Source organism: Agelaius phoeniceus, chromosome 6 (assembly GCF_051311805.1).
Source record: "Agelaius phoeniceus isolate bAgePho1 chromosome 6, bAgePho1.hap1, whole genome shotgun sequence".
Taxonomy (NCBI): Eukaryota; Metazoa; Chordata; class Aves; order Passeriformes; family Icteridae; genus Agelaius; species Agelaius phoeniceus.
In genome coordinates, this window is record NC_135270.1 from 43,846,873 (window position 1) to 43,872,283 (window position 25,411).

The 25,411-nt window shown below is 33.6% G+C and overlaps 1 protein-coding gene across 3 annotated transcripts in view; it reads right to left on the reverse strand.

Annotated features, from left to right (window-relative positions):
* CEP128 (centrosomal protein 128) overlaps positions 1-25,411 on the reverse strand; it is a 104,146-nt gene that overhangs the window by 54,005 nt on the left and 24,730 nt on the right. For all 3 annotated transcript variants that reach the window (XM_077180587.1, XM_077180586.1, XM_054635741.2), the window contains 10 exons: positions 25,031-25,117; positions 23,464-23,538; positions 22,117-22,249; positions 20,235-20,395; positions 15,273-15,623; positions 12,405-13,055; positions 8,425-8,589; positions 5,421-5,594; positions 3,761-3,820; positions 1,890-2,082 (listed from right to left, as the gene is read on the reverse strand). In XM_077180587.1, coding sequence (XP_077036702.1) covers positions 1,890-2,082; positions 3,761-3,820; positions 5,421-5,594; positions 8,425-8,589; positions 12,405-13,055; positions 15,273-15,623; positions 20,235-20,395; positions 22,117-22,249; positions 23,464-23,538; positions 25,031-25,117 — 2,050 coding nt within the window. The remainder of the gene's footprint in view (positions 1-1,889; positions 2,083-3,760; positions 3,821-5,420; positions 5,595-8,424; positions 8,590-12,404; positions 13,056-15,272; positions 15,624-20,234; positions 20,396-22,116; positions 22,250-23,463; positions 23,539-25,030; positions 25,118-25,411) is intronic.

Here is a 25,411-nt window from a genome sequence, read left to right on the forward strand (position 1 = left end):
GACAGTCAACCACATCCATGGATATTCATGGTTATCACAGAATCTGATAAAACGCTCCATCTAAAATCCACATCATTGCAACAGAAAATATTTTCATCCATTTGATCAAATTTGACTTCATATCTATTCTATTTAGCCATACCTTAAAGGATACTTTGGTGTTTAAAAAAATAAAGTGAAGGGCTTTTTTAATCAATTAAATACATTCTGCCTTCATTTGCTTTATTCCTGTACCTGGGATTTGCCTGTAATTTCATTACTGAGTGCCTTCGTATTGTGTAAATACTTCCATTTTTTATGTTTAAGTAAGAAAAGCCAACTATCATTCTGTATCCTTAATTTAAATTTTTTATCATTTTGATGGATTGCTTTCTCCTTTTGGCTCAACACCTTTTTTATGCTTTTAGCTGTGTTTTCTTTTTTCCCTCTGGGAAAGTAGCTTTTCCAAATTTCATGTTCAAGTCATTTATCCATTAAACTATTTACATGTTTACATTCTTGTATTACTTGCTTCATAATCAAGGCTGGGCTTCTCTCTCAGTATGTAAGAGTATTCCCTCAAATTATAAAAACAGTCAGACTCTGTCTTGCACCCTTTTTTAAATAAAAACCCCTTTTAAACATTTACATGTATCCCTTAGTGAACGACGGTACTCAAAACTCAGATGAACAGATATGCATTCCATTATTTCTCTACCTTCTGCAACTTCTGAAAAATAACTGGTTTGGTATGATGAAGATCATAATTTTCAAATTAAAAAGAAAAATCTATGTTGACATGACTGTAAAACAAACCAATTAAATTCACATGGAGATTGTAAATCCATTATTCTTGCATACACTGTCACATGCACTGTCATGACATGCACATGTCAAAAAAGATAGAAATAAAATTAAAAAAAACCCAAGTGATGTACAGTATCACTGCTCACCACCAAGCAATGTCCAGCCCCTTCTCCAGCTGTGATTGGCTCCTCCCAAACTCTCCTGTGTTTGTACACTGGGAATAATAGTCTAATACATGGAATATACCTTTGCCAGTTCCCCTGGCCTGCCCATGTTACCTTGCAGTTATTTGTAGACCATCTCACTATTAGAGCATGGAAAACTGAAAACTGCTTGACTTAGATTGTAACAACTAAATCATCAGTGTGTTTTCAACATTACTATCCATATTAGAACCAGAACACAGCACATTTCAGCTACTAGGAAGAGAATTAACTTTGTTCTTGCCAAAACCAAGCAGTTTTGTTTTTTTGTTGCAATTCACAAAACGTTTTCAATAAGTCAACTGCTAGAAGCTGTAACTACATTTACTAAAAGTTTACACTTATCTGAATCTACATTAATCAGCACAAAGTGACAACGAACAAAATAATGAAAGAGAATACTTATTCTGCCCAGGTCTATCAGTATGGAGTCCTGAATAAAGGCCGGAACAAGATTTCTGTAGAAAATCTAAAAGGTGACACCTTTCTTCCAAAACTGAGGGAACAGAATACAATGAAAGATCGTACCATGACACTGTGAGCTATGCAATAGCAGTCTAACTCAGACTGCCTCAGATTCTTGTATAATCTCTTTTTGCCCAGGTCGTGCAATGTCCCAGATGGTACAGCTAGGAAATCATTTCTCTATCCACTGTGCATGATGTAAACTCGTGTGTTACTCAGCCACTGTATGGGTTTGAAACGTAGCTGATTGCATTTGCCTTTTTTGTCAGCAAGGGAAAATAAAAAACCACAAACAAAACATTATTCTTGGTTGGCACTAGCCCATTGCAGTTTGAAATAATTAGTTGATAAAATGACTGTGCCATGGAAATTATAATTAATAGAGTATTAAATTCTTTATCCCTTTTATTAACAAAAAAGGAATCCGTAACATACCTCTTTTTTCTCTGTGAACTTCTTCCAAAAGTTTTTCCTGGTTTTTTATCTGTTTAAAGAGAGACTGATGTTCAGTCTCCTTTATCTGTGTAAAGTGCTTGAGCTGTTCTCGGCTCTGCAGCAAGTAGCATCGCAGCTTTTTTTCCTTACTTACTCTTTCCTTTACCTCCTCACAGAGCCACTGAAGCTTAGTCTACATTTAAAACAAAAGGTACAATAAAAAGTAAAGAATTCTAATAAAAATGAGAGGACATAAATGTTCACTGACCAAATGATCTTTGGAGTCACAGATTACTCATTTGTAGCTATCTGAATAATAATAACAGAGGGCATTCAGATATATTAAAAGAACATAAGTTGATTTTCAAGAGACCCAAAGGACATATTTTGGTTGATAATTATATGTGAAAAGTGATTTTCTTTTATATTATTTTATTTCTTTTAAATCAGAAGCATGAATTTGCTAGGGTAGATATGGAAATTCACATTGAATTAGTGCACACACAGACACCAAGAGATAGGCCTTCCTTTCAGAGTACCTTTTTCTCTCATTTTAATGTTGGCAGAATTTAAAAATATTTCCCCTTTCTAAAAAAGTGACATCAATCCTTTCTAGTCAGCAAAAGTCAATATTTAAGGTTCTCAGAGGAGAAAAAGATCTCACTGATAAGACTGTGATCAATTTAGTAAATCTAGAAGTGATGAAATGGAATACAATATGGAAACTTTCACACAGGATTTAAAAACAAAAGAAAATAGAAGTGGCACTTTAAGCAGTCGTTCATTCTAAACTTCCCTCTATCAGCTAAACAAACTTAGATTTGCAAAGTATTAATAGGTGGTCTTTGAAAGTTCTTTTTAATAATATGTCAGTGTCACTTTTTCAAATGAAGAAAACACTTCCTCCGTAACATTTCTCCTTTGATTCCAATCTTATTTCTGTTATCTATGGTGGAAGTCTTTCTTGGTCTACAAATCTTACACAGACCACATGCCATGAATAATCTCTTACATGCAAACATTTGCAATTTTTTTTTCCTTAAGTCAATTCTCCTGTGGCTTTGACCTTTCTATATGAAGCAAAACCACCAGTTGTCTTCCACAGTTTGTGATCTATTTTAATCATGAGAAATTTACTTCTTTTAAAAGATATTGGGTAAGAAGTGTGCTATGTGTATGCGCTAAGGGAGCTGGAGGAAAGCTGCAAAATGAAAGGCAAGATTTATGAGTTGCAGTCATCACCTTGAAGATGTTCTCAAGCATGTGTGCCCCCATATTATAGGATTTGAAAGATTCAATGGGGAAAGAAAAATCGTTCATTTTCCAAGAATCCAATCTAATATATTTTAGAGTGAACAAATACCGGCCTTATTTAAAATAATTTCTAGCCTTGTGATAATGCTGTAAGAGAAACTTAACCTGCTGACTAGAGCATTCTCATGCTTTACTCAAAAAATTTGAACCAGATCTAAAGGCTATCACTGCTCTTACTTCAATGCCTTTTTTTTTTTGTGAAAACAGCATTGCTATTTATTTTGCTATAGAGATGGCTATTTCTTGTTGATAGAAACATTTGGAAAATTATTCTATCAGTTGAAATAAAAGTCTGGAAATATCAGAATAATTGCCAAAGGAATGCTTTTGTATTTTTTCTATTACCCTTGAAGTGCCATTTTAAATGGACTTTTGACTAAACCAGATCCATCCATTCACAGACTCACCCCCTCACTCAAGTGTAATATAGGGTTAGGGCTGAAAAGGACCTTAAGTCTAGTTCCAACTCCCTAATATGTGTAGGGACACCTCCCACTACACCATCAAATGCTGAATATTAGCTTACTCAGTAAAATTTCAGGAGGTTTGACCATTACCTTTGTTTCTGCTAACCAGCGATGAGGATCATTCAGTACTGTTGGTGTAAGGGTTATTGCCTATGAAAAAGCAGGTGACAGAGAAACAGACATAAAACGGAAATTAGGCATAGAAGGAAGAAAGTCTTTTCTGCTTACTGGAAATTCATCAAAGAAATACATTTCTTATCAAGGAAGATTAAGCCTAGTGCTTGACTTCTCTCAATACAAATATTTATCCATCAAATTCCTCCTGCTTACCCAAGTTGCAGTGGCAACTTCTTGAAGTAAATGGTGAAACTTTTTAGAAACCTTAGCAATACCTGAAGTACTAGGCAGAGGAACAATATTATAAAAGAAGACGTTTATCTTTAAAAAAAATAAAATTTCATACCAGGACCACAAAACTAACTTTTTTTTCACATTAACTGTCTAGTCAAAAACTCACATTCAGAATTGGTTTAAGTTGGCCAGCAATAAGAAACCAAGTAGAATTGTATAAACAGGGATCTGCAAAACCTTATCCAGAAACCAAAAAATCTTCACAAGGTGAGCAACAAGTCCAAGAAGGCATGGTTCAATGATCCAAAATCTGGCAATTACAGCAGATTATAAAACTTAATAAAAAAAAAACCTATCTGTAAGGATACAGAGGAGAAAGCTTGTTTGTCAAATACATTTTCTTAGAATTCTCATCTAGTTTTGTGCTGCAATACCCCAACTCCACGTATAAGTGGAGAAACGGTGTCAATCGTGAAAAAAAAAAAATCTATTTCAAAAGCAGCCCAGTCAAATGACCAAGAGCTACAAAGTATTTTCTGTTTAAACAGCAAGACACAAAAAAATATGTAATCTGAATGTACTCTGGGTTGTAGCTAAGGCCAAAAAGCCACTAGGTCAAGCACTTGTAAGTGTGGCGACAAGCTGAGTCAGACAGTCTGTTCTCACTATTCTCAGAAATGTACAATGTTGACTTAAGAGGATCAGTCATGTAGAATCATATGGAGGGAGCAAGACTGGTTTCTGTACTTGGGGAGCAAATGAGAATGCTCAGAAGAAAAGCTACAGAGAGACAGGGGTTGCAGGAGAAGTAGCAAAATAAAAATTCCAGCAAGCTACCAGTTTCCTGAAAATTTGAGTCTGAGTTTTCCGGATACAAGGACCTGCTCCTCAAAAGAGGAGGGTATAAACTCTTTCCATTTTCAGTATTCAGTTCTCTACATAAAAAAACAAAGCATCCAAGTGATTTTTTAACAAAAAATTTCTTTCATTTTCTCCCAGTTTTAAAAGCATTTTAGGCCCTTCTTAAGGATTTCCCAATTCTAGGAACATGGCCTAAGAAAATCTACCTCAAAACTTTGGCTATTAAAAGGTCCTTTCACAGAAACAAAAGAACTATTTCTCAAAAAAGAAAAAAAAAAAAGGAAGTAGTACCAACTAGTGCATGGACAGTCCTTCATAGTATCCCATAATACATAGCAACGTCCCTCTGTACCAGCTAAATACCCATAATTCTGTCAGAATGATTATCTATGCAACAGTGAAAACAATGCATGATAACAAATTTTTGATAAACAATTTTTTGATAACAATAGATAAACAAATTTTTGATAACAATAGATAAACAAATTTTTATCAAGAAAATAACAAAACCTGCAGCACACTTAAAATTTAGAATTACTTTGAATTTCTCCATGGAGTCCCGAGAAAAGATTTCACAAGCAGCATCAATTTCACTTCCTATCATGGAGAGAATGGATTGCTGTTCCATTTCTAATTGACGTAGCTGATCTTTAAACTGCAGTCTGGCCTCACTCATCTTTCTCAAATGATCTTCATTGCTGATCTGTTTTTCCTGGAGTGAAAAAGGAAAAACAAAACAAAGTTAAGTAATTGCATTAATAATACATGTCATCAGCCATGTATCATTCAATCTCATAATCAGACCATACTCAGTCATGCTAAGTTCAACTGCTTGCCATGGAAAAATAATACCTTCTAATAGCACTTGTAAGTTCCTCCCTTGGTTCTCCTCATTATCCTGTAAATCAGTTATGAAGAAACTTCTACCAAATCCAAACTCAACAATCATAAAGCCTATTTTCAAAGTCAAAAATAGATGTTCTAATACAAATCTCCTCATGAGTAGAAAAAGAGCCCAGACTAAATACTCCCATTATTATCTTTTGCCCTGAATCTGTTGTAGGCATGTAATCTCTACCGTCAGAAGAGAGATCCCAGAAGGAAAATTTTATTGCAGTCAGTGTGCCCTCCAAGGAAAACTACTCAAAGAATATCTCATAGGAGAGTGAGTGGCACTGAGGAAAGTGTTTTATGTTATCAGCTAATGTCAGAAAGTTGATTAAATATATTACAGGTTTCTAAAATTCAGATTATCTTCTTTTATATCTATGATAGAGCCGCCATAAAATCAAGCAAAACTGCTGCTAGATTATACAAAATATTGAATTATGCATTATAAATGATATAGAAAAACCTATCCTGTAAGTCAAATGGAAACACACCTGTCTGCTGCTGAGATCAGGAGGATGTAATGCAGCAAAGGGCAAACACTTTAACTGTGAGTTGCACCAAGAATGGTGAGAACAGCAAGGATTTCAAAAATTTATTAATTGTGGACCTCCACAATGACAAGGTACAACTGTTTGAAGTCTATTTGCTAGAAGTCTTCATACACTGCTCTTATGAGACACCAATGCAGAGTTAGGTAATGTCTAACACCCAAGTTCCATGAATGGGATATATATGGAATCACAGAATCATTCAGAGTCCAACTAAAAACGCCATACTGCCAAAAACTAAACCATATCCCCGAATACCACGTGTACATGTCTTCTGAACACCTCCAGGGGTGGTGACTCAACCACTTCCCTAAGCAGCCTGCTCCAATGCCTGAATACATTTTTCCTAATATCCAACCTAAATCTCCCCTGACGCAGCTTAAGGCTATTTGCTCTTGTCCTATCACTTGCTAATTGCTAATTAGGAGACAAGACCAACATCCACCTTGCTATCTCCTTTCAGCAGGTTGTATACATATATACGTATAGGTGTTTATTTCTACTACCAAAACAGGTGTTTTAATGTAGGTGGCCTACAAATGTGAAACACCAATACTTGATAAGCAGTCTGATTTTTTCACTTAACTAGTACAAAAATACTTGGGACAGTAGTTATTCAAACTGAAGAAGTCATAAGATTTTTTAAGATGGACAGATTCCAGTATTTCTGTACTATAAAGATGGGTGTTGAAAGATGGGAGTTGAAATAGTAGTTTTGACCTAGACTAGTATTCTGAAAGCAATAAGGTTGCACTGCATATATTACCAGTATCTGTATTCTGTTACCCCACTATTCACTGAATGCATTCCAACACATCAAAGTTCATTCCCAAAGATCATGACTAAAATAGAACACATAATTTTATTTTTTTATTTATCTGCTTGATTTTCTGAATGTGCCAACATTCATTATCATTCTACATCCAGAGCTTACAGGAGAAAAAAAGTCACTAATGACTCAGAAGTGCACAGAAGGAAAAGGAAAGAAACCAACCATTATGCTCTGCTCCTTCACCTTTCATTAAAAAAAAATCTAAGCTAGCTATAATACCTGTGCCCCTTTGAATTAGTATTTGCATTAGGAACAGAATTTTAAAAGTATAAAAAGCATGGAAAAGAAATAAAATACTCTGTAACAGAATAAGCTTCTGCTGTGTTGCCACAATTGTATGCTAGCATGAGGTTTCTGAAGAGGTAATATTATTTCCCCCATCCTAACATCCCTTTTGACAATCCACAAAACCAAAATAGCAACTATTCTTTTAAGTTAACCATTAATGCAAGCTAATAGAAGTTTCCATCTGCCTTTACCTGCAAAAGTTGAGACCACAGGATTGCATGCTTAAAACCTTCTCTGATCTTTTTCAATTTAGAGATAAAAGATTATTTTGATTCAAAAAGTGTCTTCCCAATATTAGGTAAGGTTGGAGCTAATACACAACAGACTACAGAAGCCTATGTACATTCCTATAAACACATTTTCTTAACGATAGATATTGTACAACTAAAATGCCAACATAGAAAAAACACATTTTTGAATTTTCATTTTAAGTACTTTTTACTAGTCTGACAAGTTGAGCTTTTAAACCACTTCCTGATAGTTTAGCAAGCTAAAGAAATGCCAAATTTAACATTTTTCTAACTCTATACTATAAAAGAAAATCCCATAAAACCAAAAATCCTCCACCCCAACATTACTTAGAATTTCTTTTACTATGCTTACATTGCATATCTACTTCAAATTATTTCTAAATTATTCACAGTTCCACTGCATCTTGAAGAAAAATATGAAGAAAACTAGAAGTAGCTGATTAAACATTTGTTGGTTACCTACATTAGACATCAGGCAAGTAAAAGGATTTATATTTCTAGTCCTAAATAATATAAGCAAATCTTTGGAGGGATACCATTCATAATCCAGCCAAAGCATTTTTGTCTTCTTTCATTCATAAAGAAACCATGTACTGTGGGACAACTGGGCGTATTCTTTAATACATACAGGCTCGGGTTTTTTAGGTTTACCATCTATTTCTATAATCCATCATTTATATTAGGTATTTATCAGCAGAGAAACAAATCATGGTTAAAATCAGTTAATTTTACCTTTTTCTCCAGTTCTTGTTTTACAAACTCACATTTCCGTTTTAGTTTTATATTTTCTTCCTCATTTTGGGTTAATTCTTCTGTCAATTTATCACACTCAACTTTTATTTTTTCCAGCTGTCGACACTGAGCCTTGACTATGTTTTTCTCTTCTAAAAGTTCCATCTGATGGTAAAGGGGAAAAAAGATTACAAAGTTACTGTATGGGTTATTTTAAAACACATCCAAACTCTAAAGTTTGATATCAGTGGAACACTATTGCCAAATGATAAATGTAAAAAATTAAATTAAGTTCTACTAAGTGCAATTACTTATCTGAACATGAAAAATATGCATCACAAGGTTGCAGAACCATACAGGGCTTTAAAAGCAGAAAACAGAAGTCTCAGGTTCTTCATTTCAGCTCTGCTATGCTCATCAGCTTACATCATCCTGAGAAGCCTAGTATTTATGCAGCTTTTCCATTACTAAAATAATTTGGAATCAGAAAGTCTAAAACTCATTTAATTTCAGGAACCAGTGCTAAATTTATATCTGCAAGGAAACAACAGCAAAGATTTAGTATTTTTAAGTTCTAGATTTGTGTGGGTTTAGTGCTATTACTTTGTATGATTAATGCTACTCGTGAAACTTTGCAAAGAAAAATGAAGAAAACATGTAAGGATCTAGAAAGCCCCAAAACAATGAGTAAATAATGTATATTTGTTTCCAGTGAAAAAAATAATTGACTGAAAATGAGAGATTTGAGAATTGCTCCACAATATCTAAAAAATTTTTAAAAATACAACAAAGAAGCAAATTAACACACACATTCCTCAAAACCAGTTTCAGATTAGATAATGTGAGGGATGCAGTTAAACAAAAAAATAAACTTGGGAAGTAAATTTCTTTCTGAGGAAAAGCAAAAATTCTATTTCCCAAATACACTATAAATATATAAATTCTTCTATGAGGAAGAAGGGTAAGGAGAGAAGGTTTATGAATTAATTTAGACACTACATATAGACACTAATTTAGACACTAAACAGATTACAAAAACTCTTCCAAAGAACAATTTGAGAAAGAACTTTGGCATTCACAGTCTACAAAGATTTAAGACCACAAAGACAAGCCTACAATGCCCAAAACATTTTCTGTGAATATGCTTATAAAAATCAACTTTTCAGTTCCTACTAAAAGTAATTGCATTCTAACATCTATGCAGATGGAGACATTTCAAGAAAAAAATCCTTCACCTATATTACCCTTGAGACACAGAGAGAAAGTCAATACTTATTAATGTCCAGTATGACAAGGTAGATATGACTATATTTTAATTGATCTTTATTGAACCCAATTTTAACATTTAATACTCTTGGGGGAAAATGAGATGACACAATTGGAAAATGTATAGAAAACAGAAATTTAATTTAAAAAGAAATATACACATATACACAATTTAATATGTATAGATACATACCTCTATAAGTTTAGATTAAAGATTAATACTTCAAATACTTCCATACTGTCAGGCAGCAGGAAATTTTGTATGTTATCATTCTAACAAGCATGTTTTTAAAGCAATGTTTTAAAATTAGGTGACAGATCCAGAGTTTCTGAGCACAAAGCCAAATGGGGATCACTAAGCAAACCACTTGATTTCCTATGCCTAGTGTATCAATCCTTTTAAATACTAAATAAGACATCATAGAGCATTGGTTGGGAATCATTTAGGATGTTCTAAGAGAAACCAAATTAAAAGTTTAAGCATCAGAACTTCAGTAATGAAACGGCAAGATCCTTCTTAACACTGGTATCTCAAAAAACTCTGTTTTTCTCCAGTTCTCTTCCATCATACAATATTCTTACGGTACCTTCCCTCCTACCCCAAAAAATCCTTAACTAAATTGTTTTTCAGTCCAGTGCTGCACTACAGAAAACCAGGCAAAAGTGGGGAAGAAAGTACCATACAGAGTAGGCAAGAGAGGAAAGAACAACTAAAATCAAAAGTCACTTCTTTTTACAATCTGTGCAGAAGTTAGTTCTCTAAATACAGAACTCTCTACCCTTGATTTCCTGGAAGTAACTCATAAATGCATCCTCTTTAATTTTAAGGCTTTGGATTCTACAAATATATTAAATTCCCCTTCACTCCTCAAGTCTCCCTCAACCAACCTTTATTTTTAAAGCTTTAACTATTTTTGGACAGGATATGTATATTCCTTTCCAAAAACAGTTACAAAGGTTGGACACAGCTGAGGCATAAATAAGGTCAACTATTACTGTAACAGTAAAAGACAACTGGTTGCTAGCCACAAAATCTTAGCAGCTTGGAAAAAAAAAAAAATAGGTTAAAAAAACCCAACTTTTTCTGTTGGATTTCCCCAAACATTACTCTAAGAACAAAATACTTAAAAAAAAAAAGTGGGGGGGGGAAAAAAGATAAAATGTCTGTGAAGTTTACCTTACTTTAGAAGAAAAGTATGTCCATAAAATTGAAATCCAAATGCAATGTAATGATGAGTTCAGACAAAAAGTAACCAAATCGCCTGCAGGATGACATGTTCTCATCAGATCTTCCTAGAGACGCATGTGATTTTCTGATTTTTTTCACTTATAGTCTCTTAATTAAGAGAATCTTGTGCATTATCACTTTGTATACTTCTAAAAAATTTGCCTACCCTAATATCTTAGAAAATTCATCTCCCTCAAACCTTCTGCTCTTAAAAAATATATTTAGGATTTATGATTCTGGGGAAGTCATGGAACTGTAAATGAAATATGGAAGTGAATTTTTTTAATACTCTGTTTAGGTTCAACAATCAGTAAAAATAAAAAGGTCCTAACATCCTAAAGTAGGATTTGCTGCTTCATAGAAAAACGCAGTCACAATCAACTTATTTTTTCTTATTTGCATCCAGAATACACTTTCCTTCTTCTCACTTGATATCAAATGGAAACTCTTAATTTCAATGTCATTGCTAAAGAAAAAAACACTTTTGGATAGACCACTTAAATAACGATGTACACACTAAAAATTAGGTCTACAATGTTAAGCACTGCTGTCAAAACATTTGATTTTAATGATCCTTCTACTAACAACCACCTAGGGGGGGTTTTATTGCTTTCTTCACTTAAAGGTTTCCATGTTACCAATTGTTTAAGAATTATTATCAAGTCATGAATGATACATTACATAACTAAACACTAGTCCCAACACAGATCCCTGAGGAACACCACTCACCACTCCTGTACATCAGGACTCCATCTGGACTCTGAGCCACTGACCACAACCCTCTGAATGGGACCATTCAGCCAATTTATTATCTATCTAACAGTCCACTCACCAAATCCATCTCTATCCAATTTAGAGAGAAGGATGTTGTGGGGCACTCTGTCACACACTTCACAAAAGTCCAGACAAATGACATCTGTAGCCCTTCCCCTGTCCCCTGATGCAGTCACGCCATCAGAGAAGGTCACTGGGTCGGTCAGACACGATTTGCCCTTGGTGAAGCTGTGCTGACTGTCTCAAATCACCTCCCTGTCCTCCATGTGGTTTTAGTGTAGCTTCTAAAAGGTTTTGTTCCATGATCTTCCCAGGAAAAGAGAGAAGGCTGACTGGCCAGTAGCTCCCACAGTCCTCCTTTCTACCCTTTTAAAAGATGGTGTCCTGGGATGACTGTATGGTACAATGCTTCCCCTTCCCAGTCACTTGGGACTTCACCTGCCTGCCATATTAAAACATTACAGCATCATAAATTTCCTTTTATTTTGATCATATCTATTTTACTATTTTTGAACTAAGATTTTGACCTAAAACTGGTACTGTAACACTTTTACCCTGAACTTTAAACTTTTACAATGGCTTGCAATAATATGTGTGTTAAGTGCTTTAAAGCCCATGCTTTATTACCTTCATCATTCAGTAGCAGGGGCTGTGTGTGGGGTGTGTGGGAGGAGGGGGAAAAATCTGACATTGAATTCTTTCCAATAAGTACCTTTAGCATTCTAATCTGAGCCTCTCCATCATCTTTTTCTTGTTTAAGGAGTTTCATGAGCTCTTGAACATTTTGTTCATGTTTGATTTTCACATTTTGTAACTCTGATCTAAGATCTGCCAACTCCTGTTGGTGAACTTCTCTTTCCATCTTCAGCTGCCTGTTAGCTGAAATCATCTCTTCATGACTAGATTCCTGCTGTTTCTGGAGGTCTGAGAGGTTCTTAAGTAATTCCTTTTTGGCTTTCTCCTCTTCTGCAATTCTGTTTGTTAGTTCCACACGTACAGCACTTAAATGTTTCACATCTGCTTGCATTTCTAGGAGTCGTTCTTGGTCTTTTTTATGAAACAAGTTAATATTTGCAAGTTCTGTCTTCAAGTGCTCCTTCTCAGCTTGCATTTGCTTTTGTAGAAAGACTTGCTTTTTCAACTCATTGTCCAATTTTTTTACAGTACCTTGAACTTCTTTGATCTCTTCTTCAAGAGATACTTGGTGTGACTCCATTTCATTCAGTTTTACCTCTTTACAGTGGAGGAGTTCTTCCTGCTGGGCTCTCTTTGTAAGCACATCATTCAGCTCTTTCCGCAGGTTTTCTATTTGATTTATAGCTGAGAGAAGCTGACTTTTGAGATCATCTTTTTCTTTAAGGGCCTAGGAAAGAAAAAAAAATCCATTCTGATCTGAAGTAATTAGAGACAATTGTTGGAAGGATATCCTTAGACATCAGGAATGTCTATGGAACAAATAACATATGTATGTGAAAATATAAAATTTTTGCTTGCTACGAACTCAGTTCAAATGTACTCAGTGTTTCTTTAAATTTACACACTTTAGATCATGTGCAATCTCAAACTTGGACTTGTCCTTAAATTATATAGCCTTCTAAATAGGGATAGTTCTGTAAAATTTCAAACTACAACCTATAAGTTACTTGCTTTGAGTATGTTTTCTACATTACATAATTTAAAGAACATATGTTTCAAAAGATGTCAGAAACTCCACTGTCAAACAATATTAAGGACAACCACATGGGCAAAACTTCAACCAAATTATCCCAGTAACTCCAAAAGAATGAAACCTAAACAATCTTTGTATAGCACATTTGTTGTCTGCCAATATTTCAAAAATCTCAAAATTGCAAGCTATGATTGCAACCCAATTTTGAAAATTTTCCATCAACCCTTTGAAGTCTTCTAACAGAAATCAAAGAAAACAAACTGCCATTTCTTCCTTTATTGTTTTTACAGATTTTTGTCTCAATTGTTAATTGCCTGCATTTCAAAGCTAGTTAAATTATATTCATCTAGTTACCTCAAGTTTATACTAAATGCTGCATCTAGATTGATTATATCCCTAGAAGTAAACTGCTTCCAACTTTATACTGAGAACATGAAACATTGTTTGTACTTTTTTCTCCTTCACAATGACCCAAAGTTCATTTGATCTCCTATATCTTAAAATAAAGAAGCTTTCTTCACCAGACAATTACCTGAAACCTGTTGGCAGGATGGTCACCACTTTAAAAGTAAAAACAAATACTGACAGTATTTCTTAAATGGAGCTTAAGCCAAAGTTTAACCACTGCATTTAGCATGTGCCACATAAAAAGAGGTAAAATCCATATTAAAGAATCATACATAACAAAGCAAATTTCAACATGGAAAGTGTTATCAGGTGTCTCTACAAAGACCAGCCAATGTGTTTACAAGAAGAGTGATTCCAGAACCTTTTTGGGAACTACTGCTTCTTATTCACAATTTGTCTCTACTTTTTGCTTATTTGTCCATTTGATAGACACCCATGATTTTTAAATGATTCAGGTTTTCTTCCTCTCCTTACAACCTCCATTTTCTTAGGCAAGACTGACCAACTTCTTACATGTTTAAGAATCTTACTTTCCCAGACAAGCACTAGGGCTAACAAATACTAGATTACTATAGAATGAATTGCTGGAGCATGGAAAGAGGAAATAACAATAAAAAGTAAGGAATATGATAGGCAATAGGAGAGAAATAGCAACACCAGGAATCAAAGTTTAGTTTTGCTACAGTTTATTAATTTCAACTCAGTAATAGCCCCATTGTGACTTCTCCTGTGCTTTGACCATGCTTGTATTCATGTACCAATCTCAGAACAGATCGTTGGATGAGAAACAACACAGGATTAATAGACATCCACCACTGCATCCCATTTAGCCCTTGAAAACCTCAATCTTTGAGCAAAACAAAACAGAGGATGGAGCCCTCTCAAGCCCATCACATTCAGTAACTTAAACTGGATGGATGCCATGAGAAAATACGTGAAAAGAGAGTATAGCACTGTAAAACAAAAGCCATACAATATGACAGACTGCACCAGCAGAGCATGTAAGTTAAGATAAATGCTCACAGCATAGAGTTAAGCACTGTATCAGCCACTATAGAAACAAGCAACTTTTGACCCAGCCACTGGAAAATAGACCCACAAACTCATTGCCAACGGAATGGTGGTTTCTACCATTATTCTGATAGAGGATGATAAACATTAGCATTGATGTGAGTGCTTGTCTTTAAAACAGTATCAGCAACTGAACAAATAATTCTTCTAAGTCAAAACAAAAAAAAAACTATGTTTTTTCCTGAGAAACTGTAGAGGAGAAAAAAAAGAGGAATAAGTGGTCTGCCATACTGAACAAAGACAAATGAAAAACCCAGAAATGTTACACAATCAATTTTCAATTTGATTTTTTAAAGAAAAAGTTCTGAAAATTATATAGAAGAGGTCCAGAACCTAAAGGAGAAAGCAGTTTAAGTCAGTTTGCATATAAACTCCTTCTCTTAATTTTTAAAACAAAGGGAAAGGGTACCAAAAAAAATCAACAAATCTTACCTGACTATTCTTGTCCATCAGTTCACTGATAGTTTGATTTTGCTTTTCTACCTCACGATCCAGTTTCTTACACTTCAATTTCCATTGGCGGATGGTTTCCTGGGCTCTCACCTTCAAATCTTCTCTTTTTTTCTCAATCTCCAGCCTGAGTGCCTCTGAGTGCTTGAACTCACTGAGATACCGTTCTGCTTCCTTGGTACTCTCTTCAACCTGTTGAGCTAACTCAGCAGACTGGAGTTCAGTTTGTCTGCGTCCACTCTCACAAGCCTTGTAGCAATTCTGTATCTCCTTTAGCTGATCCAGCATTTTTTCCTGCTGCTTCTCCCTGTTTTCCAGGTCAGATGTTAACACCTGGAATCATCATAGCAAAATACAAACATTCTCTAAAGATATGCAGTATGAAACTTGATCAAATAACATAAAGCAACATTAAATCACATTTTTATTAAATATGAACAGCATAAAAGATCTTCTTGACTATCAAGGAAAGTCCTGTTAGCTCAGAGAATTTCTCCCTCTGCAAGGGTAAAGAATTCCAACACAAGACATAGAATACATACTACTCAAGTCTTTCTGCATTTGTTCCTCCTCTAGTTGTTCTTGTTATTTTTCTGTATTTTGAGATCAATCATTGGCTATATATTACACACTACACAAATAAGAAATAAGTCAAATAGTAAGATATAAGGAGATTAATGTAAACAGATGAGAGGAAAGGAAGAACTGTTAAGGAAAAAACAGCAGTCACCACAACAACTGGAATTTATAGTTTATGAGCTAGTTGTTACCCAGTTTTATGCTGGTTGCCTTTATGAAAACAATGTGCTAAATAAAGGTATATTTAATAGCATTGAATACAAAGAGAATACAGCAGCTTGGTAAATGCTTCTAGAACAAAGTGCAAAGATGTTTGAAAATGTAAGAGGCATATATAAGCCTTTCAAAAATTAATTAAATTGAAAATACACATTTTAAAAATAAAAGATTCTGTATTTCTCAAATCATATTTCTCTGAACAGTCTCATAAGAAACTCAGGAATAATAGTGTCCATACACATTCTGAAAGGACATGCTCAGAAATCAGTTTTTGAAGGTACACTAGCAAAACTGTATTTTACTGAGATCATGATGGAGAAATTCACATTAGTATTCTGCATTTTGAGCCTATTTAGACTGCTTTCATACCATTCAGCCTTTTCATTATGAAAGATAAATTTGATAGACCTGATCTATAGCCAGTCAAACATATTATCAAGCCTCAGGGGATTGAAATACTTTTAAGAGGATTAGATTTCAGAATGACTGAAAAAAAACAGCGGATGTAGCCTGAAATAAACAGACCGCAATTCAGAATGGACAAGGGAAAATTATTTTATCTATGAAAGATTGGTCAACTTTACAGATGGATATAGAATGACTATTTAGACAAAGATACTTCCACAAGGTTGGGGGAAGGAGGGAGACTTGGGTTTGTTGGTAAGGGCTCTCTCCTTGTCAGTTTGTTAGTTTGGGGGTTTTTTCTCTGTCCAAACCAGGCCAACATCTCCTGGGAGGCAGCAAATTGTACCAATCTCGTTGAGATAGTATTTGCTGTACTAAAAAGATAACCAAAACAAGCTCATAACCTACAACTAGCAAAATTTAAATCAAGACAAGCTAAATTTCCAATGAAAACAGATTAACATACTTCTTTAAAGACAAAGATTTAAATTGAGTACAGCAGAAGTTAAAAATAACCTCATAAAATACAATCAGATATTACATTTACCCTTCCACAGATTTTCTAAAATGGGTCATCATTTTTTCAGTCATGATTACACATGCTATTATCACTTCCTATTTCATGTCTTTCTGTAGACCATAGAGGATGTCAGAGTAAATTGATGTAGTACTCAACACTACACCATTAAAAAATAGTTATTTATATATAATTTCCCCAGAGTACACACTTCATTAACAAAACTACCGCTCCCACAAACTTTTTAATGAAATATGAGTCTAATCTTAAACACATAAAATAACGTTCAATTAACTGTAAACATTCCCCTTATCGTGTAGAAGTAAATCAACCTCCAATTTATTGATTTACAGTCTAATAAAAAAGAGGAACATTTGTTTTAGCTATTTACCTCGATGCAACTAATTTATCAACACGAACTATTTGCATGAGGAGGAAAACTGGATTTTGACATGGATGTACCAATATAAAGTGACTTTTAATGCTTTATTTTTACAATATGTGTAAATAAGATAAACCTTAGCAAAGAGTTTGCACTTTGCTTAAAAGAATTAAGCCAGCACAGACCCAACAGTTGAAATCAGGTAGAAAACAGCATAATAGCAAGTCAATATTTCATGAAGCCAATGCTGTAAAGCAAGAGGATAGAGAAAGTACCTCCACACTCTGTTTCTATATCAAAACAGGAATCCCAAATGGACTGATCTGTACTTTTGAATTCCTAGTTATGTGCGATAAATGTGTATCTCTGTGTTAACATGGGTGCAGTTGCCAAAATTCTTTCTAATTTATAAGGGCTTGCACTACTGGCATTTAATTGGTTAATAACTTCATTTGTAGAAGAAAAAGTAAAAGTAAATTATAGTGAGAATATGAATCAATATTTATCAAACTGGAAGATTTATATTACTGAAGAATTCTAACATTAATTAAGCATATCGATAATTTTCCCTCAGAAAAACTGAAATAGTTTAACAAACTGACTGCTGTACTAGACAATACTATAAGAATACTAACACCAAATCCAAATTAAGAGTAATTAGTAAATCAAACAAGTTTCCAGGCTAAAAGAGTCTAAAAACACTTACAGAGAAAGTAGGGTATAGCATCTTTGTAATTTGTGCACTTTAATTATTTCTTAGTCATAATAGTTAAATCTTAATAGTTAGACACAACAGCCCCATATCTATTCGGCTTCATGCAGAAAAATGAATTTAAGATGATTGTAAACATTTGGAAGACAGCATAACCACTCCCTTATGTAAACTAGAGTAGCTGAAATAAATATTACATTTAAAATCTAATTGAACTAAGATTGAACTCACTTCTAAACATGAGCTTAAGAATAGGTTTTAACCTTTTTCATCCTGTCCATTTTACACCACACTGTGATTTTATGGCAACTGTAGGGGGCTAAATGTACAACACACACAACTCAAATTGTTGCAAACAATGATATTTTAATAAATCAAAAGAAATTTCTAATGTCACATGTACATCAGAGGCAAGTTAGATTCTCCCCACTAAACAAAGATAAATCACACCCAAGTCAAACATGACTGGTCACTTTCAACTGGGAATCAGACTATCTGATAGGAGCAGCTGTCAGAACAGGCTTGACAAAATGCTTTGTTAGTACACAAGTTTAGAAATTCACATCCTTGCATTCCTTGATGTCTCATTAAAAGAAAAACACACTAGCTATTTTCCTGTTACTGCCCCTGTAGGAGAACGGCAGTGGGAAGCAGATAAGAAGTACAAAGTATTTTCTGTTGAGAAAATGAGGGAAGTCAAAGATTTCTAACTCAGAGAAATGACAATGACCCCAACTGAGCACTATTGCATGAGTATTTTCAGGGCAGGAAATTAGTATTATAAAATCATTCTGACCCTTAAGAAAGCATGTTCTACAAGCAGAAGTTTAAAATAATTGGGTTTATGTGGGTTCTTACCCCATTAGTTCCTGTCACCAAAATAATTAGTTTCCCAGGCACAACAAAACCAAAACTCAGAATGTTTTCAGTTACTCATGGGTTTTATTAACCAGCTAAAATACAAATGCTGATGGACACAAGGAAATGAGTTCTGCTCATCTTACCCTCTACAGAAACACTTTATGTTCTTTTAAACCTATTCAATAACCAAATTTCATAAAGCATGTAGGAACATATTTTCAGAAGGCCATTTTTTTCCAAATGTAATTTGATGTATTAATTTGATTTAAATCAGAAGAGAACTGACAAGGTAAAGGAGCAAGAGAAGTAAACTGAAGAGTATAGTCCTGTAAATCTATGAAGACAAAAAAATCAATTCCTGCATTTGAATTTCCAAAGATATGCAATATCATTTCATAGATAAGTACCTTCATTAGGAAAATACATACAAAATTCCTTGCTTACAGAATGCCAAAATACAAGCTGAACAAAAAGTGAAATCCTTGGCTACTGAAATAATACACATGGTTTTGCAAAGACTTTTCTCCTGACAGTCACAGCAGACAGAAGAAAATTGTTACTGTTCAGCCATTCTACTACCAATGACAAATCTAGGCAAGAGCAAAAAACACAGAAATTCCCCATTTTAAATAAGAAGGCTACTGCCTACTTGGATCTCATTTTATGGTCAAAGTCTTCTAACTAAAATTCCCGTACAAAAGGCTGCTCTCATCCTTCTCATAAAGAATCACATTAAACATTATGATATGCTTACCATAAAGAAGACTACTAATACTTATGATTATGTTACTATATTGCATTTAATTACTAAAAAAAGGGAAATTGTGACTTACTTTTTTACTCTACTACACTCTCTCATAGAACAAGGCATTTCAATTTTTAAAGTTGAACTTCAGTTCTGAGGAATGATGGAATAGGGAATAAGAAAGTAAGTACTACCTTATAAAAGTAGTTCCAAAAACCATTATTAACAGTAAGTGCTGATAAAATCAGATCAACTTTTCTTTGCACATGGGAAAGAGAAGTAATCCAAACCATGGAATCATGGGCAACAGCAAATACCTTTTTTAGTATTACATGGGAGAGGAAAAAAGTCGGCAAATTCAAATCACTTTTCGAAGTTCTTCACACAATAAATAATAAGCATGACTGTTACTCTTAGTTTTAAAGGTCAATCTCTAATCTGATACATCACCTAATGTTAAACAGATAAGAAATTATTTTAAAACAAAAATGCCACCAAGCAAAAAGCAGCAAAACCCAACTTACCTGTATGTGCATCACAAGCTGTGCTTTCTCCTTGTCCTTACGCTCTATACATCTCTTCAGTTCTTCTACCTCTGACATTACAGCATTATGACTCAGCTTTGCTTTAAGTTCCAAAATATGTTTCTCTAGATCTTGCTTCTCTCTCTCATATCTTTCAGCTACTGTAAAACAGCAAGAACAGAGCAACACATTCAGTAGAAATACCAACTCATGGTAAATTAATTTAATCTCAATTAATTTTTGGCAATTTGTTTCTCCACTTGAGATTATTCTACAACTACTGATTTTCACCAAAATATCTGTGAAAAATTGTATACCTGTATCATAAGCTAATAACATTTTAATAACAATAAAACAGTACTTTTCCATCATTTTATAGGGGTTTCCACTCTTCCCCCTGCACACAGCTGCTCCCCTCAAATAAAAAGCCAAACAAAACAACAAAAGCCACAGCAAAACTGAATAAAATAAAATAGGATGGAAGAAACAGTGGGGAAGTTCTGGTGTAAATTAAATTTGGCCATCACTTTCAAGGCCAAGGTTTTATCTCACCAGAGTAATACCTCCCAATTTGAAAGTCACATTATCTGTGAATTTTATGTCTGAATCCTGAAACTACAACCAAAGATTTTGATAAGAGTAAGCTATAAATTCTCTCAATCAGAAATTCAAAGGTCTTAAGTCATAAATAACTACTGGAGACAAAAGGAAAAAAAATCTTTACTTGTCTTCTTCCCATATATCTTTGATGAAACAGGAATAACACAGCAAGGTGAAACACAACAGCAAAAATTATACAAATGTATGCATGTATTTTAACACTTACAGTACATTAAAATTTTCCTCATATTTTTACAACTGTTTTGATTTAGAAGATCAATAGGAAAGTTAAAATATGCTTTTATTAATATGAAAGGCATATTGTTCCAAATAAACTAACTTTTAAGCAGATACATTAACATGACTGGAGAAAAAACTATTGAAATTATTATTTTGCATTACAGTTCTGAAGCTAAGCCCATTTCCAGTGCTCTGTATGAGGTTTGTAAAACATGGAGTCAGAGTCCTATTTTAAAAACCAAGATATTTTTGTACTTCAGCTTCTGAATTAAGAAAATATGTCATTAGCCAAACCAATTAAATAGTCCCATAGACACTGGACTCTAGAATACAGTCACTATTTCTCTATTACCTTGAGTAAGACATTGCTATGCTAATAAGGAGAAAGATAAAGACTTTCTCTAATACCTATGTGATTATGTTTGAAAAATTTAAATACAGATAGATAACTAGCAATTAATTGAAGACCTTGCTAAAGTGGTAATTTAATATGCAATTATATCTCGAAATTGTTTAATGCATTTGTCGTGTAAATAAAACTATTCTAACTCTAAAACTCTAACATAGTGCAAACAGAAGCTCTGACTGCATCATACAGAAAAATTTTCTAAACCACTCAGGAACACATAGCTTAAAAATTCTACCAGAAAGTCATCAGCCTTATAAACTATCTAATCAATGACTCTTGTTATCATTTTCAAGATGGCAGAATTCAAACTGCAAATGGACTGAAATGCCAGTTTTCTGGGAAATTATTACTTAAAAATAAAACACGTTTTTCTTCTGTAAAAACACTATTCAGTTTGCTGAAATTGTCTCATCGGTTTTAACCACGCAAATCAAAATATTTTATCATAAATTAATTGTCATTGCTATTTGTCTGTTAATATTCAGGTGCCAATATGTATTAACTTAAATCTGAGGAATTAATTGGCTGGTTTTGTCAAAACAATAGAAGAATTAGACTGCAGCTCTAAGATAAAATTAATATCCATGCCCACTAACTAGCTTGCAGGTCTCCAGTGCAAAATATTAGCTGTACCTGCTCTAATTCTCCTGTCATCATCTTGTGCATCCTGATAGCTCTGGCGATGCATAGCAGCATAAGAGATTTGATGTTGCAATTCTACACGGTCTTCTTCTGCTCTCAAAAGCTGAGAACGAAGATCCTCAATCTAAAATATATGCACAAGCATCAAAAGTTTAATGAAAAACAGAACAAAAACCAAAAATAGCATACTTCTATTAAATGGTAAAAAAATATTACACACAAAAAATATTTATAAATACATCTTGAGAGTACTGCAGATGGAAAACAAAAAGACAAACTACTTCCTAATTACAGGCCACAAATTGATTATTCAAAATTAAAGGAAACCTTTTCATTTATGTTGACCACAGATGAGCATTAATTTCTCTAGACCAAACAAAATGCTATCATATTATATGTTGCAATTGTCTTTTTTCATAGTTAGTGAAAATGTCTATCCAAATTTAATATACAGAATGTTTTATTTAAATTGTGCTTCTTAAAAATACAATGTATTTATTCATAAGAAACACAGAAGTCTTCACATTTTTCCTTTCTATCATATATCATATAGACTTAAAAAGATGACAACATGTAGGAAAATAGTGAAAATCCAACATGCTGAAGTTGAATTGAAGAAAAATACCTCTAATTCATATTACTCTATATGTCATTCACAATAATTTAAATTGAAAACAGTAATATAGCTAACTCAAAACTAGTATTCTGCTAGATACACAAGACAAACAAATAATGCTAAAAGATGAGAATGCCAACTACCCCTTCCCTAGTTATTTCAGTCTTTTTATCCAGCCCCTCCAAAGGAAAGATGTTTAGGAGAAAGGACTTGTTTCTGAAGCTATAATCCAAATTCCTACAAATTTTAAGTTTAATCATACATGCATCAATAGCTATTGTTTAAAGCACACTTTAGATACTTTTTCAGGTAATTATATACTTTTATTGCATGTTACAATGAACCAAATACCTCTAGGTCATTGATTTATCTGATTTCACCAATTACAGCACATGCTTTGCAGAACAATGATCACTAATATAGGAGTAGTTCTAAAGCATATTATGAAAGGAAATTTCACAAAATGTGTTTATGTACTGAAAACATACCATTACTATCACTACTATAATTAATACATATGAGCATATACACATGTTTGGAAAGCAGAAAAGTATAACGAGCTCAGTCCACATATTATACACACTTAAACCTGTCTTCCTATATTTCATGCCCTCCTTCATAAAACCATTTTATCAGAGTATGAGATAAGAATATTAAACAAAAAGACTCAGACACGACCTAATATGAAAACCTTCAGATTTTTACCATACTAAAGCAGTTACCTGATGCAAAAGAGCTTCTCTACTGCCTTCAGATTCACTCAACTTTTTCCGGGACTGCTCCAATTCCTGCTCAAGCTTGCATTTCAGAGGATGATGAAAAAAGAAAAGCAATGTAGGCATCATAATATAAAAGTGTATTTTAACATTTAATTTTGACATAAATTCATCCCTATAAGCATCTATCTAAAATGTGGTATAATATACATGGTATTTTTATCTGTCCAAAATTTTAAGCAAACCTTCATTTTTACTAAATCCCTGCAATATTTATTTAAATTTAAATTACATAAAGGGAATTTTACTTACAGTCTATAATTTTTCCATAAATACATAAATTTATTCATAAAGATATAAAATAATTCATATCACCCAAAACAAAAGAAAAATCACAAAAGTAAATTTTTACTGGGTTTAAAGTAAAAAAATGGAAGATAAGTTTTAACAAAGTTTCAAAAATATTGTCCCTGGATTTGAAACATACTTTCAAACTCAAAATTAATAATGACTTAATATTTTAGGTCACCTTTGGTAAACAGTTTATTCCTAGAAGTGTTAAAGATGACACGCATTGGTAGAACTGTAATAGGTAAAATCTGTGGGGTTTCTGTGTTGTGCAAGATGATGTATTTGAATTATTCTGGAAACAAGATGACTAAAAAAATTGAAGTGCCCTAAATTTAATAAAACTGAAAGTTTTCCTAAAAACATAATATTCAAAATGTGTAATCAGAAATAGTCATCAAACCGATGATCATGAAAAAGAAAAAAAAGAAACGAAAGCAAAAGCTTCAAAATATTTTTTGACTTCTTCCATAAATAGTTCAAAGATCCACTTGGAAATAAATAGAGGTTTTGACAGCAGAAATTGTTATTGTTGAGATAGCAATCTCAAGGAGGATGTTGAAAGCCTGGCAAATGGGCAAAGTAAACAGGACCAACATTAAGGGAATGAAGAGAACAACATAACATAAAACACTGCACTACATAAAGGCTTAACATAAAGGGGTATACCTTTGAAAGATGCTAAACTTGATGCAAGTGGAAAAAAAACCAGGGAAAGCATAATACAGCCCTTGCATCCTGCTAGAATAGAAATACAAGAAATTTTCTTTTCTATGAAAAGAAAGAGTGAAATATGGCAACAGTTCAGTAAGAGTAAGTAATAATAACTATGGTGCAAAATAACCAGCATGAGCTAGTTGCAGGGATGAAGAAAAGCTGCTTTGAGCTGCTGCAAATAAGAAACAGCAGACTACATACAAATTCAGAGACAAAGTAGAGAAAGAAATCAAGGATTATGCCCAAGTTATAAATCTGTCTGCCTGGCAGGATGGAAGAGTTATTAGAAGTAACATATTATAACTGAAGAGCTTTGAAGCAGAGACACAAGCTGAGCATAGCTATATTCACAGTGCCTCTGATGCAGGAAAAAATCCCACACCTTGAATTCTTAAAGAGTAAAGAAAGTTTTGTTCTGCTGGTTTCTCAGAAAAAGGAAGCATATACTGTAACAGATGACAATATATACTCATTTAAAACCAAACAAAAAGGAAAAATTAAGTCTTACCTGGTGCTTTTCGCTTTCGTATTTCACAAGTTTGTTTCTCACAAGCTCTTCTGTTTCATCTGCTTTAACATCTTGCTTCCTTAAAACCTTTGGAGGAGAAAAATATATTGCAAACATCATCACAAAATTTACAGAAGCCATCATTCCAAGGTTGTTAAAATAAAGAATTTTAAAAATCTTAAAAAATAAAAATTTTTAAAAATAAAAAATTTTTAAAATTTTTAAATATAAAGAATTTAAGAAAGAAGATCTAGACAAATGCTTTCTGTCTGCATCTAATACTTCCATGTAAAGCCAATGTATATTGTTATGAAAAGCTAAATATAAGTTCATGCATACATAAACACACCCATGCAGAGAACAGGGACAAACACAAAGTCT